Consider the following 14662-nt stretch of genomic DNA (forward strand, 5'->3'; position numbering starts at 1 on the left):
GAAACAGTTGAGTTTTTTTTTTTTTTTTTCCTGTATATTTTTTTTCTGCAATGTACAAAGTCGCTGGCAATGACTGTACTTTGCGGCTTACTGCGTGCTTTCACAATACTTTTCAAAAAAGAAAGACATCGAAGTTATGTTTGAAATGAAAGGTTTTCAAAATTTGTTTTGCAAGAAGACAGAAACAGCACGTGATTCTCATTTGTTAATGCCGACATTAGTTGTACCGTGCAGTGGCTATTCAGAAGTTTTCTGATTACTGTTTTCATTTTATTTAATAATAATAAGGTTCTTTATAAACTTAAATTATGTACATTCGTGAGTCCATACACAGATAACCCAGAATCTACCAATAAATTGTCTCTGTAAGTGAACAAACTTGTATTTCATTAACTAATGAAACAGTACTAAAATAGAAGTAATATTTAAAATAAATATAAGGTTCAGAACTCAGTTTCTGGTTCTTCTCATCATTACATAGTTCATCTAAATTTGGAAACACTTCTTTTCCAATTTCAATACAACACTTTGCCTTTATTTCTTTGCTGGATAGTCTTTTAATGACATGTTGTGCAAGGGCAGCCTCCTTTCCACCTCACAAATAAACTCCTCTGTGTCAAAGAGCATCTTCCCCAAAGTATTAATAAATAAACCAATTAAGGCCAACCACTGCATTCACTGGGAGAATGTCTCCTCAGGCTATGCAAACGCCAAGGCGTACGTGCAGTAATGCATCTGAAAGCGTTGGCAGGCATTTTATGCCAGCTTACATCGTCCTGCATGGTGTTCGAAGTGCCCGTCTAGTCTGCAATACACACCCTCTGCTTCCTGTAAAACCGGGCATTGGAAGGCATCACCGATGCTGCGCTTCAAGCACTCGTCTAGTATAAGAGAAACAGTTCAAAAATGTTTTGAGGTTTTAAATGGCTGGGCTTGAAAGGCTCAATCTCAAAATGGCATTGCTGCAACAGAAACTGGTGCATGTACATGCTCATGCTACAGTAATAAGGTTCTTTATAAACTTAAATTATGTACATTCGTGAGTCCACACACAAATAACCCAGAATCTACCAATAAATTGTCTCTGTAAGTGAACAAACTTGTATTTCATTAACTAGTGAAACAGTACTAAAATAGAAGTAATATTTAAAATAAATATAAGGTTCAGAACTCAGTTTCTGGTTCTTCTCATCATTTGGTTGAGACATTTTCAAGAAACTGTTTTCTAAAATGTGGGCATTCTTGCACTGACCCTCCAAACTCAGAAGGACAATAGAACAGAATGTTGGGCCACTCTGTCAAATGTCAATTCTCCCAGGATCCCCTTCAACCTTCTCACTTATGTATGGGAGGGCTATGAATTGAATAATTATCTGGCTTTTTGTTTGGCATTCTGGCACATAATGGAAAGTCATGAATCATTTAAATTATTATAATTGACCATGCTGATATCCTCAAATTATATTTGAAAATTTAAATGAGGAATGTTTAACGGGAATTAATTTGAAGAATAATTTACCTGGAATATAATTTTAACACACCACATTCATTAAACTGTGTTTAAGGTGCTGTTTCATCCTGTCAGCATTCATTGTCTGTCAGTTGGATGAAACTGGCTAAAAATTTATATAACCAGTGGTGTATTCAAGCCAGAACAATGTTCTGGTACTTTTTTCTAAATGTCATAATAGAAAATCCAGCTAAGATAAAGAAAGCCCACACGAGAAGCATGCAAATGTTCGATGAAATTTACCAGTAAAAGTACTTTGCCGTAACAGCATTTGTATCGTTGCTCACTCGGTAAACAGACGGTGGGTGTTATCGCTGGAGTAGAAGTTGAATCCCATGGGAGCTTGAAACCCTCCTGAAGTGGGAGCAGTAGTAACCTGACCTTTTTTCTTTGGGATCACTAGGGATTGTCTTTTTCCCGGATTTCAGTAATCCCGAGATCTGGGGATAAAAATGTTCATTTCCCGAGATTATTGTAGGTGGAATTAAAACTGAAAATTTCACGGCATTTTATTTATTCACACACATATATATATATATATAAACTAAAAATTGAAACAAATTCAAAACTTACTTTTCAGAAACTTAACATGTTCTTTTTAAATCTTGACAGACTAGTGACTACATTGTTAAACAAAAATTTATTTCACTTTAGTTTATTTTGAAACTGATTTGACAATTGACATGTAATATGAACGTAAGAAACACAGGCAATTTACACATTTATCGCTGAGTCTAGTTCTAAGTTTGGAAAGCGTCTTCTGTCTTTCTCTCTCACTGTCACACTCTTTCTCGGAGTCGGAATGTGACAAATCAGATTGCGATGATTCAGAAAAAGAAAACCCAAGACGAGTTGGGTTTTATAGTATATATATATACTATAAAACCCTACTTTTTCATATCGTGAACTATTAGAGCAATTCGAGGGAGATTGAGGTACTATTGCTATTCTATATCCTATTTCTGTTCTCCTTCCTTTAGCACGTGCTGCCTATTCAACATAGAAAATATAAAAATATAACTACAGTGGATGGAACTCTTGCTCTATTATTTGCTTTATGCTACTTTGCTATCTGTCGGGCTAATATCATCTCGCCCGTAAACTACAAATCAAAATCTGCTCATTACCTCCTCCAAACTCAGAAGGACAATAGAACAGAATGTTGGGCCACTCTGTCAAATGTCAATTCTCCCAGGATCCCCTTCAACCTTCTCACTTATGTATGGGAGGGCTATGAATTGAATAATTATCTGGCTTTTTGTTTGGCATTCTGGCACATAATGGAAAGTCATGAATCATTTAAATTATTATAATTGACCATGCTGATATCCTCAAATTATATTTGAAAATTTAATATGAGGAATGTTTAACGGGAATTAATTTGAAGAATAATTTACCTGGAATATAATTTTAACACACCACATTCATTAAACTGTGTTTAAGGTGCTGTTTCATCCTGTCAGCATTCATTGTCTGTCAGTTGGATGAAACTGGCTAAAAATTTACCAGCATTAGGCCATGATATCTTATCATTTCTAAACGACTTTACTACATTTCGGCTTATCAACTTTCGGCCTTTATTTCATAATACCACTAAATGTCTTGATTCACTATGATACTACTGTATTATCTTATTTTCATAATACGGCTAAAATTCTTTATTCTCCATGGTATTACTTTATTACTGTCATACTATCTTTTATATACAGACATACCTCGGTTAACGTTACCTCTGATAACGAAGCTTCGATATAACGAAGTCGGCAATTTCAAGCCCCATTTAACATAAAAAAAATATATTCCAGTTTAATCACCTGAAATCTAAACAAACTGAAGAAATTACGGAAACCTTTGGGGCTTCTCGTGGTTGGTTCGAGAAATTTAAAAAATGGGCCAGGATTCATAGTGTAAAATTAACAGGAGAAGCTGCAAATAAGTTTCCAGAAAAACTAAAGGAAATAATTGAACGTGAAAATTTTCCAAATTTGGTGTTCAATGTTGACGAAAGCGGTTTGTTCTGGAAACGGCTACCAACAAAAAGCTTCATATCTATTGAAGAAAAATCAGCTGCTGGGTTCAAAGCAGCCAAAGACCGTTTAATGTTACTCTTTGGATCAAATGCCTCTGGCGATTATAAATTAAAATTGTTATTAGTTTACCATTCAGAAAATCCGAGGGCGTTAAAAGGTAACATAAAAATGAATTCACCTGTAATATGGAAAGCAAATAGAAAAGCGTGGGTTACCAAGGAGTTATTTACTGATTGGTTTGTTAACCACTTTTGTCCTGGAGTAAAACTGTATTGTAAAAAAAACAACTTTGAAGAAAAAGCTCTTTTGTTGTTGCTCCGGGACATCCTACTGATCTTAACACGTTGGACACATGCATTCCTGTCAAAGTTGTGTTTCTTCCAGCAAACACAACTTCCCTGATTCAACCATTGGATCAGGGAGTAATAGCATCATTTAAAGCTTATTATCTGCGTCGAACTTTAAGCAATTTAACTGAACTAGAGGATAAAGTGGAAATGACAGTTAAAACTTTTTGGAAAAACTACACCATTAAGAACGCAATTGAAAACATTGATAGTTCTTGGAAAGAAGTCACTAAGAAATGCTTAAATGGAGTTTGGCGCAAAATATGGCCAGAAGTTGTACTAGAAGAAGAAAATAACATCCAAGAAATTGGAAATGAAGTTATCCAGATGGCTCAATCAATAGGTTTCGAAAATGTCAATGAAGAGGATGTTAGAAATTTATTGAATGCAGAAGATAATGGTTTTTCAGGAAGATTTAGAAAACCTTGTTAGCAATGAAGACGAAGTTAAAGAAGTTCCTGCCGAAAAAGTGTTAACAACCAAAGATTTAAAAAGGTGCTTAAATGACATTGAAAACGTTAAATGTTTTTAGTGAAAATGATCCTGATTTAGGAAGAAGTGTTATTGTTAAGCGATCAGTGTTAAGTGCAATAACTCCGTATAGGCAATTGTTAAATGAAAGGGAAAAAGAGCATAAATAATCAACTTTAGACTCGTATTTTAAAATGTGATTTCACTTTGTATATAAGTTGACTGTTTATTTAATAAAACTTTTCTTTGTCCGAAAAAAAAGCTTTTCATTTTCTTTACGTAAGAACGTATCCCTATTCTGGCCATAGTATTTTTACCTCTGAAAACGAAGTTTCGCTTAACGAAGTAATTTTGTGGAACGCATCCTATTCGTTATTCGAGGTATGCCTGTATATTCAAAACTAGTTTTACAGGCGGCTGACAACAGAAACAGAAAGCTACGTCAATTATGGGCTGATATATTGAGAGGGTTAGCCCCAGATAAAGTCCCTTTCAGTATATCTACTAACCCATAATCAACACATTTTATAATTTTGCTTTATTGTGTCATTTTTATATTATATTTTAAATGTTTTGCTCTATCATATTTTGCTTTACCACATTTCTATTTTGGTCACTACCACCACTACTTTTTCGCCTTCTGCTTTACCGTTTTACTTTACGTTCTATCTCATTTTGTTTTACTCTCACTTTACTTCTAGATTTTAGCTACTGTGCCGGTGTTGGGACTTTGCATGTTACTTGGGCGTTTTTGATACAGGTTTTCCGCAGACTGTACCTAATCTCACCTAACTTGCTACCACTTTGCCAATCCGATAATTTTTTTATTTTTTCTGTCATATCTAGAACATATCAATACAAACCGATGTAATGCATAATCTGTCACTTAGATGGCATTAATCGGTGCTGATCTATATTAAAATTTAGAAATAATGTTTACAAGTAAATTCTTTGCCTGATATATATATATATATATATAATGTGTATGTAAGACTGTTAATATTGATTATTAAAGTTAGTAATTCATACCGGGAAATCCCGCAGCAAAAATCTCCCGGGATCCTGAAATCCTGAGAAACAATCCCTAGGGATCACGAATTGAATCACAAGCTGAGTCATATTGGAAGTTGTGGCATCATAAAAAATGTTTGTAACGTAGTTTCACCGGTAAACTTTTTCGAAGTTTGCCGTGCTTCTCGTGTGGGCTTCCTTTACCTTTGCCTTTTTTTTTTCTTAATAAACAATTTATCCACTAGTCCATCGGTGATTCTAAAGAAAAAAAAAGGTCAGGTTATCCCCTCCACTTTGGGAGGATTCAATTTATACTCCTGACAGATAACACTATGTTTACTGAGCAAGCAACAGTACAAATGCCGTTACAGCAAAGTACTTTTACCGGTAAATTTATCGAACTTTTGCATGCTTCTCGTGTGGGCTTTCTTTACCTTCGTCGAAAATCCTTAAATTTATACACCTAATATTATGAGACAATGGCATAATCAATGGGGGTGGGGAGAAATATCAATTTTGCCCATTGCTACTAAAAATATATATTAATATCTTTAAATATATATTAATATATTAAAATATTAAAGATATATTAAAATATCTTTAAAAACAAAAATATAAATTTCGCAATGAAACTTGAATGTTTGTTACTAATGTACAATGTGGTAGATAATGAGATCCAGTGAATGAGATATACTGTGATGCGTGGAAACACGGTATTTTGATTTGCCATGAGCTGAATGCTAGAACTGGTTGCTCTATGAACCATGAGTCTGAAGTCTGATTCAGTTACTGTACAGTCCATGTGGCATTATCATATAGTCTTCTTGAGAACTACCATTCCGGTACTAATATTTTTAGCAATACACCTCTGTATATAACATAATGGCATTAATGGTTACAAACCAGTATGCAAGTTCAGTGCAATTGCATCATTTTAGTACATAGCCAACTACTTAAGTGATGACAACCCAGTTATGAAGTATAAATCCACAATATGAGAGCTGTCTGATGGTGTGGAGTAATTTTGATTACGATATAGTTTGAGGCTAAAGCTTTAGGTTACGTATCTTGCAACACCAGGGTACTTGTCCACCCACTGATGAGGAACCAATAAGCTCCAAAATGTGCTGTGTAGGTGATGGTATCTGCTGAGAATAACAACAATAGTCTTCTCCTATGGTGAAGTGTTGCTTATTCAAGGTAGTGCAATATCATGGCAACTCATTGTGGATATTCACAATGAGATATACTTAATGATGCCAATTTATAACTACTTAAGTAGTTGACTATATATTGAAATGATGCAATTGCACTAACTTATACATTAATTAAACTCCTTAACGATCTTTGAATGCTTCCCATTTTGAATTTGCTGTTGGTAACATCATCCGGTCCCACCGTATAGAATTTAAATACAGTAATACCCCGACTTACGCGAACTCGGAGTTACGCGGTTCTTGATTTTTTCGTTTGGCAACGCTGCCGCCCACTATCTTCAAGGTCGTTTTTCATATGTTATCGATATACGGTGCGACGGCGGAGAATGAGAGCGAAAGATGAACAAAATTCAACTTTGCTGCTTTTATGTTTTTTATATCAGTGAAGGGGAAACACATTTCACCCTAATAACGTAAAAACCAACACAATTCCAGCTATCGGTATAATCGCAAATGCAATTAGATCGAGTTTACTACAGTTTATAACAGATTTCACTAGCAGAAACGCAACTGGATTTTTATTGTTTTATGGTAGTAACCCCTAGAAATGTGAGGCGTTAATAGTGTATCTCTGTCTTTATGGTGTTGTTTATTCAGTTGCTACATGCGCGCAGCTTTGTTTATGCGTATCAAGCGTGCCTCCTCCGTTTGTAATTGTGCTTTATTCCCTAAAAATGAGTAAAATACTTAATTAAAAGGTGTGAAAAGGAAGCGTCCTGGTGAAGACACTGCAGATTCAGAAAGAAAAAGAAAAGCAATTATCGATAAACAGAGGCGGACTGGATCAAAAATTCTTACCCGGGAAAATTTATAGTGGCCTCATACTATGGTTTATGGCCAAAATCACACTGGCCCACCGGGGTTTCCCCGGTAAGGCTTATGGCCAGTCCGCCTCTGTCGATAGAGAAAAAATATGAAATTGTGAAACGCTTTGAGCGAAATGAAAGACCATGTGATATTGCACGTGCTACAGGCCTAAATGAAGCAACGGCGAAAAGCACATGACAATTGCAAACTTGACAGGTTGAAAATTGAAAAGGGCTCAATTGTAAAGGGCTTAAAAATTTTAGAAAACAGACTCCAACGAAGAACGCGTTATAGCTACAAAGCAAGGAATAAAAAAATTATTAGCTTGCTACGAAGAAATTCTGCGTGAAAAAAAGAAGGCGCTGTGTCGTCAGACGAATTTGTTAGATTTTATGAATCCATCGACATCGAAATAACTTTTTTACGTAAGTCATTTGTTTTTTTAATACATATTTTGTATTAATATGTATAAAGAACTGCAATTTTATTAATATTTTTCTTCTAAACTAGTGTTTTTGTTAGTCCTTGGTCCCAATTAAGCAAAATTTATATGTATTTATATGCAAAGTTGTACCCTGACTTACGCGAATTCGACTTACGCGATTTTCGTCGGACCCACCTATCGCGTAACTTCGGGGTATTACTGTACTGTATCAGACCACCATAGTCACCTTTACGAAAGCAAAAACCCTTCCCTTTACCCCTGAGGGTAGTTACCTCTTTGAGTAAATCCCACTTGAGCACATTGTGATCACTGCCACCTAGTGGTTCCTTTATCTGCAGATTCTTAATGCATGATGAATCGCTACTGATAATCAGATCAAGAGTATTACTCCCTCTAGTTACCTCCGGAACATGCTGCTGTAGAAAACAACATCAATGGTAGTTACATCTTTAAGTATTTCCCACATCATTACATTGTAATCACTGCTGATAATCAGATCAAGAGTATTACTCCCTCTCAAACATGTTTCTGTAGAAAACAGTCATCTAATAAATCCACAAAAGTCTTGCTAGTGTGTGAGTGACCAACGCACAAGTTCCAGTCAGTATCCCCCTTATAAGAGTTAAGTTAAATCCCCCATTATAAAACATTCTGATTTACTGGCCCACTCTTTCTCTGCACAGTTGCTCTTTATACTCATCAGATTCATTAGGCATATAACACACCCCTCTCATTTTTCTTTTCCCAGTGCTTATGTCACACCAAACAGACTGAACATTACGTTGTCCACCAACATCAATTGGATGCACTTCCTTAGATTTTGTGTTTCTTAACTAACAGCATAACCCCTTCTCCCTTCCTATCCTTTCTGTACACATTGTACTCACCAAATTCCAATTCGGCACTGCTTATAGCCGTGTGACAATACATCTCTGATATCCCAACAATATCTGCCTTTGATGTCTTGACTAGCACTTTATTAACTATACTGCTAGCATTGGTGTACATGCAAGTATACGTGCACTTGTTCCTACCCTTGGTTACCCAACACAATCCATGTATTTACTTGTCCCACTATGACTCCCAGGAATCCTTGAAATGTCCATTACGTTGCTTCCCAGGCTGCTGCTCATTCTAATAGAAGCAGTGCAAGAATCACTTTCGCCTCTGCCTGCGGCCGCTATTAACCTTTTAGTCTGTGTATCCCCACAAGCTAGCAGTTTTCTGACCCATCTAACACTGCCCCGATAGCATCAGCAAATATTCTTGCACCCTTTCTATTTAAGTGTACCCCATCCCTGTAGAAGCAGTCTCTCCTGTCAACAAGCACAGACCAGGCTGAAAAAAATTCTACCCCTTGCACAATCTCTCCAGGGCCGAATTGATCGACAAGGCTCTCGTCATATACTCACTCCTATAGTGTCTGGGCAGAATTGCAGACACTTTCACATTCAATCCTAACTCATGACTTTTTTTCAACATTGGCCTGTACTTGTTGAGTAAATCTGCAGATCTCTTACTCTTAATGTCATTAGTGCGGTGGCCCTGGAACAGATTAATATCATAAGGCAGAGGTACACTGTATTGTATAGCTACGCGCATGGTTATAATGCTTGAAAAAAGTTTGAAATCTGGTATTTATGAATGTTTAATGTTGATATTTTCGATTTTGTTGATACTTGGAAAAAAAAAAAAAAACTTGTAAACCTGGGAACTCGTAATGCAGGAACCCATTGAAGTTGCAGCTGTAGTACTTTTTTTTTTTTTCCCCCAAAAAAAATAATGATTGGAAAGAATGATTCAATTTTAACATCATGGATACACTCTGACTCAAATTAAAAAAGTAAACAGGTTAAGATGCAGTGTGAGAAATTCAAGGGTGCTGTTTTTGTTTTTTTAAGCACTAGCAACAGATTATACATCTTTTGTTATTATCTGACTTTAACTTCTCCGAGTGGTGGAGACTCCAATTTAATCCATCCTTGGATAATCGAGATTCTACTGTGGTCTCTCAGAGGACTTTGATTGGTGGATGTGTGCAAACCTCTGAATACTGTATAGTAAAGTAAGGAGTAAAACTTTAGGCTAAACACGACTTTTGTTATGTACATCTCTACATAAAGATACACAGCTCAATAAAAGTTGTGATATTATACATGGTAATCCAAAATGAAAAAACTCATTTTGTTAATTGTGCACAATTCTTACAAAACTATATATAGCAGCAATACTCCATGTGCAAAAATGATTGTATGGTTACACACTGGTCCATATTGTTTTGTTTCTGATGAAACCATAACGTATTTATAATTAAATAATTCTTTTGTAATAATGAATGTGAATGTCAAATTTTTAGCATTTATTTTAATTACTGATGTGTGAATTGTATGAATCTTGAATCATGGCGTTTCAGTCCAGATATCAATAATTCTTTTGATGTCTGTGTTGTGTTGAAATATATCTATGCAACCTACATTATTGAATTGAGCTAGGCAAACAGTTATTTCAACGCTGGTACTGAATATAATCTTAACCTTTATTACTGAACTATGTAGAACAAATGTGGCAAAGTATTAGGGAGTTAAAGATACATGTGAATTTTTTAATTTGAAGTTTCACTTCCATAATCAAGTGGTAATCCTTCAACAAATGCCAGATTAATTTCAGATCAATACTAACAGCATGTTAATTATACAATTAATATGCTGTTAGTATTGTCATACATAGCTGTAGAAACAAGCAGATGGCATCATACTGTGAATCCCTTCATAAAATTCCCTGTTCATGCATCTTGAATAAGAAACACTTCTGAAGTATTTTGCTACCTATTCTCAGATGAGTACCATCACCCAGGTGGCACTTTTTGGAGATTGTTGTCTCCAGCTCGGTACCCCAAGTGCAGGAACCAGGACTTAATTCAACAATGAGTGCTGCCACAAGGTACAGACAGAGTTCCATGCAGTATACAGAAAAGCTTCAAGGTACAGAATTTTCACAAGTAACATACTGTTGTGTTACTGTTATTTAAGGTGCATGAATGTGGCAACTCGTGAAGGCATTCACAATGAGATGTCATGAAACGATTCTGTTTGTGAAAACTTTTGTTTGCTTTTTATATAGTTACATACGCTGGTGTGCAAAACTGAACCAACACTATTTCTAAAGGTTACAACTACAAAATCTTTGCTTAAGGTACTCTTTACTGATGAGAGTAGATTCAGTCTCAGCAGCAATTCTGGACGTCGGCTAATCTGGCAAGAGGTTGGCACAGTATCCCTCCACAAACATCACTGAAAGGGAGCGATGTGGCGGTCGAGGTGTTCTCGTCTGGGAGGCATTGTCTTGGATGGACGTGGACAACTCCAGATACTGTTGTTATTTGGTTTTTAGGAGCATTAGCAACTAAAGCCATATTGCTCCGGGAATATGCGGTGGTCATTCCCTGACCTTTCCACATCCTTTGTATTTGGTGGTGACAGGCTCGAACCCTGGTCTAATCAAGAAGTGTGTGCTGCGCACTGCTGCTTCTTCCCACCTGGCTACAGAGGCGCCCCACTACTGTACTGAGGTAATCCTTCCCCATGTGCATCTATTCTGAGGTGCCATTGGCCCCCGAGTTCGTGTTTATGGATAATAACTCCATACATCGCACTGCAGCTGTTGATATGCTTTTGGAAAGTGAGGGCACTTTTCGTATGGATTGGCCTGCCCGTTCCATCGAACACATGTGGGACACTCTGGGGAGACGCCTAGCGGCACATCCACACCCACTAGAAAATGTTCACCAGCTGAAGATGGTGCTGGCAGACGAATGGATGATGTTACTGAAAGAACTTACCATACTTATCAACAACAATGTTGTTGATAAGTATGGACAGGCGGTGCAAAGCCTGCATTGATATTAGGGGTGGCCATATCTCCTACTGAGGATCACCTCTTCCCTTTGTTCCATCTTTGGCAGTGATGCATCTGTAACGTGACAGCCAGTGCTATGTTGCCATTTTTGAATAGTCTTCATTTGTCTGCCTCACGGGGTTCCTTTGGTATGCTTTTCCCATATCCAGTCGCTCCTATGAGAAGCTACAGGCGAACACCTGACTGGTCCTTAAATTTTGCACACCAGTGTTATAGGCTTAGCTTAGCATAACACTAGTAGTACATTAGCAGTTTTTAAATTAAAAGAATTCCATAAGGTAAACTTTTTTGTTTTGTAGTCTGCTGCATTGGAACAATTGATGCATTGAATGTATTTCCAATGAAATAAATTTAAAAATTTTTATTTCTTCTCTAAGTATGAACAGTGATTTTATTGTAACATTTCATGCTCTTTTAAGTAATACCTTGGTAGTCAAGCTACACACTTGCTGGTGCAGTACAATAACTGAATTGGAAGAGAGAGAATTGGCATTTATTCCAGCTATCAGTATTTTCACAAATGCAATAAGATCGCATTTACTATCCCTTTTATAATTGCTTGCAGTAACAGAAAAGCCCAAATTGTTTTATGGTCGTGACTTCCAGAAATGTGCTTTAGAAAAATATCACAAAGCCATTCAAAATTTTTCTTATAACATATGATAACAATGGAAAGGTAGGGTGTTTAATGATTTGAATTGGTAATTAATACAATTTACATTATGAAATTGACCTTTTAGAGAGATAAATAGCTTGCTTATACAGCAGAAATTTCAACTTCCGAGGGCTTGGAATGAATAAAAAAGAACAATGTGTTATTGGGTTCACATTGCGATAGAACGGATTAATATCATAAAGTGGGGTACACTATATTGTATAGCTACGCCTGTGGTTTGAAATGTAGGATTTGTGAATGTTTAACATTCATATTTTCGATTTTGTTGATATTTGGGGGGGAGGGGGGGGCTTGAAAAGCGGGAACTGCCTGTATAAACTTTTAGCTTAAGCAAAAGTGCTTGCGAGCACCCATTTTAGGATCAGTCATGAGAAAAATTTATTTTTTAGAGAGCACAATGGTACTGGCAAGCACTAGGTTAAGAAACCCTGCTCTGGAGCTCATCATCACCTGTGAACCAAATGTCATAATAGGGCTGACAGTGCAGGAAGTGATCACAGAGTTCTACTTTGGACAATGGGTGCCTGAGTGGTATTTTGAAATACCCTTCACGTACCCTAACATTTTCTCTTTGATGTCTTCAACATTAGAAAATGTTTTCCTCCTTAAATTCTGTTTGCTTTACTACAATCACAATTCCGGGCAATAGCAACAAATTAAGCAGCAGCAGCTGTTTTTAGTGTTGAATCAAAATACAATTGCTATCAAACTTTTCTTTGTGTTTAAGTTAATCACCTATCTAAACGAACTGGGTCTTGCCCTTTGAACATTTGCACCATTGCTGTGGGCTGTTTTCGAGCATATTTGTAGAGTAGCTTTAGTGTGAGAGAACTGTGAGGTGACGACACTACGAAAATAAAAGATATTTTGGTTAATATTTTTTCTGATTTGAATACATGTAAACAATTCTTTACTTATGTATACATTTAACACTTTCTCTTTACCTCTTAGGACCCTGTTTCTCTTCAAGCTGGTTGCCAGTTGAAAGTTCATTTCTGGCGCTGTGTCACTCAGCGTAATGTCTGGTACGAGTGGTGCATCTCACAGCCATACGTTGTTCCCATCCATAATCCAAATGGACGATCTTATACAATAGGACTATAATTTCATATGTTTTCACCGTATTAAGCATGTGAATAAATATATTTTCTTTTTAATAGTGTTGTTTCAAATACATACATTCCAGAAAATAGCCTGTTTCTTCATAACTTATGTAAACAGATTTTATATATTTGTTACCTGATACATCCAGAACAAAAATTTCTTTCATCACATAACAAAGAGTGTGTTCTAAAATGTTAAAAACTGCAAACCTTGAATTTTTAACGTATAATCAGTTGCATGAAATTTGAAAAATCCTATTTTTATATTAAAAACATTTTTAATTTGTGAAATTAACTCTTTAGACAGGTAGCAAGCTAAATGCAAATTGAACAAGTTAGTTAATGTATGCAGTGCATTACATTTCAGGCATGTTTGATTTTTGTTAAATTATTTTTTTTTTTCTGTGATTAATAAAAATGAAATGTAACTTAGTTATCTCCTTATCAATTAACGTATTATATATTAATTATAACTAGATAGTATGAATCAGAGCTGTAATACTCAATATGTTCTACGTTGATAATAATATTAGTAAATTTATAAGAGGAGTTTACCTCAATATAGTACGTGGAACACTTCCATATGATACCCTCCAGAAATTAAAACAGAAAAAACGAAAAAATTGACAACTTACCGGTACATGTGTTCCACGTACTATATTGAGGTAAACTCCTCTTATAAATTTACTAATATTAATTATAACTGCATAATATTTATTACTCTCCTCCCATATTACTTTTTAAGTCTCTTTATTCTCTCTCTCTTGTATCTGCTTACAAGTCTTGCATAACAATACTGCACTAAAACTATGATTTTTTTTTTTTTTTTTTTTTTCTCTCATACAAAATATACATATATTTTGAAAAAAGATAATTGCTAGATTTCTATTTCTCTGATTTTAATGAAATTTGGTTTGGGTTGGCATTTTGTGTTTTTAACAAGCCAAATACAAAATTTCAAAATCTATCCACTATAAGTCACTCTGTTACATGAAGAGATGGGGGGGGGGAGGTAATAGGTTCTATGCATATATATGCAAAACATGCCTAAAAACAGCACAATTCAGTGAGCACCTACAATTAGATGCCAGCCTGTTAATAACTGTGGTGCTAACTGCATGTAATATGAA

General features: G+C 35.8%; 1 protein-coding gene across 1 annotated transcript in view; it reads left to right on the top strand.

Moving 5' to 3' along the window:
* Positions 1–13586, top strand: part of csul (protein arginine N-methyltransferase 5) — a 243651-nt gene extending 230065 nt beyond the window's left edge. The window contains exon 17 of the mRNA XM_090384061.1: positions 13381–13586. Within this exon, the coding sequence (XP_090240187.1) occupies positions 13381–13533 (153 nt within the window). The 3' untranslated portion in view covers positions 13534–13586. The remainder of the gene's footprint in view (positions 1–13380) is intronic.
* Positions 13587–14662: the final 1076 nt, after the last annotated feature.

The sequence above is a fragment of the Mastigoproctus giganteus genome, chromosome 10 (genome assembly GCF_048544385.1).
Source record: "Mastigoproctus giganteus isolate SK-2022 chromosome 10, ASM4854438v1, whole genome shotgun sequence".
Classification (NCBI taxonomy): domain Eukaryota; kingdom Metazoa; phylum Arthropoda; class Arachnida; order Uropygi; family Thelyphonidae; genus Mastigoproctus; species Mastigoproctus giganteus.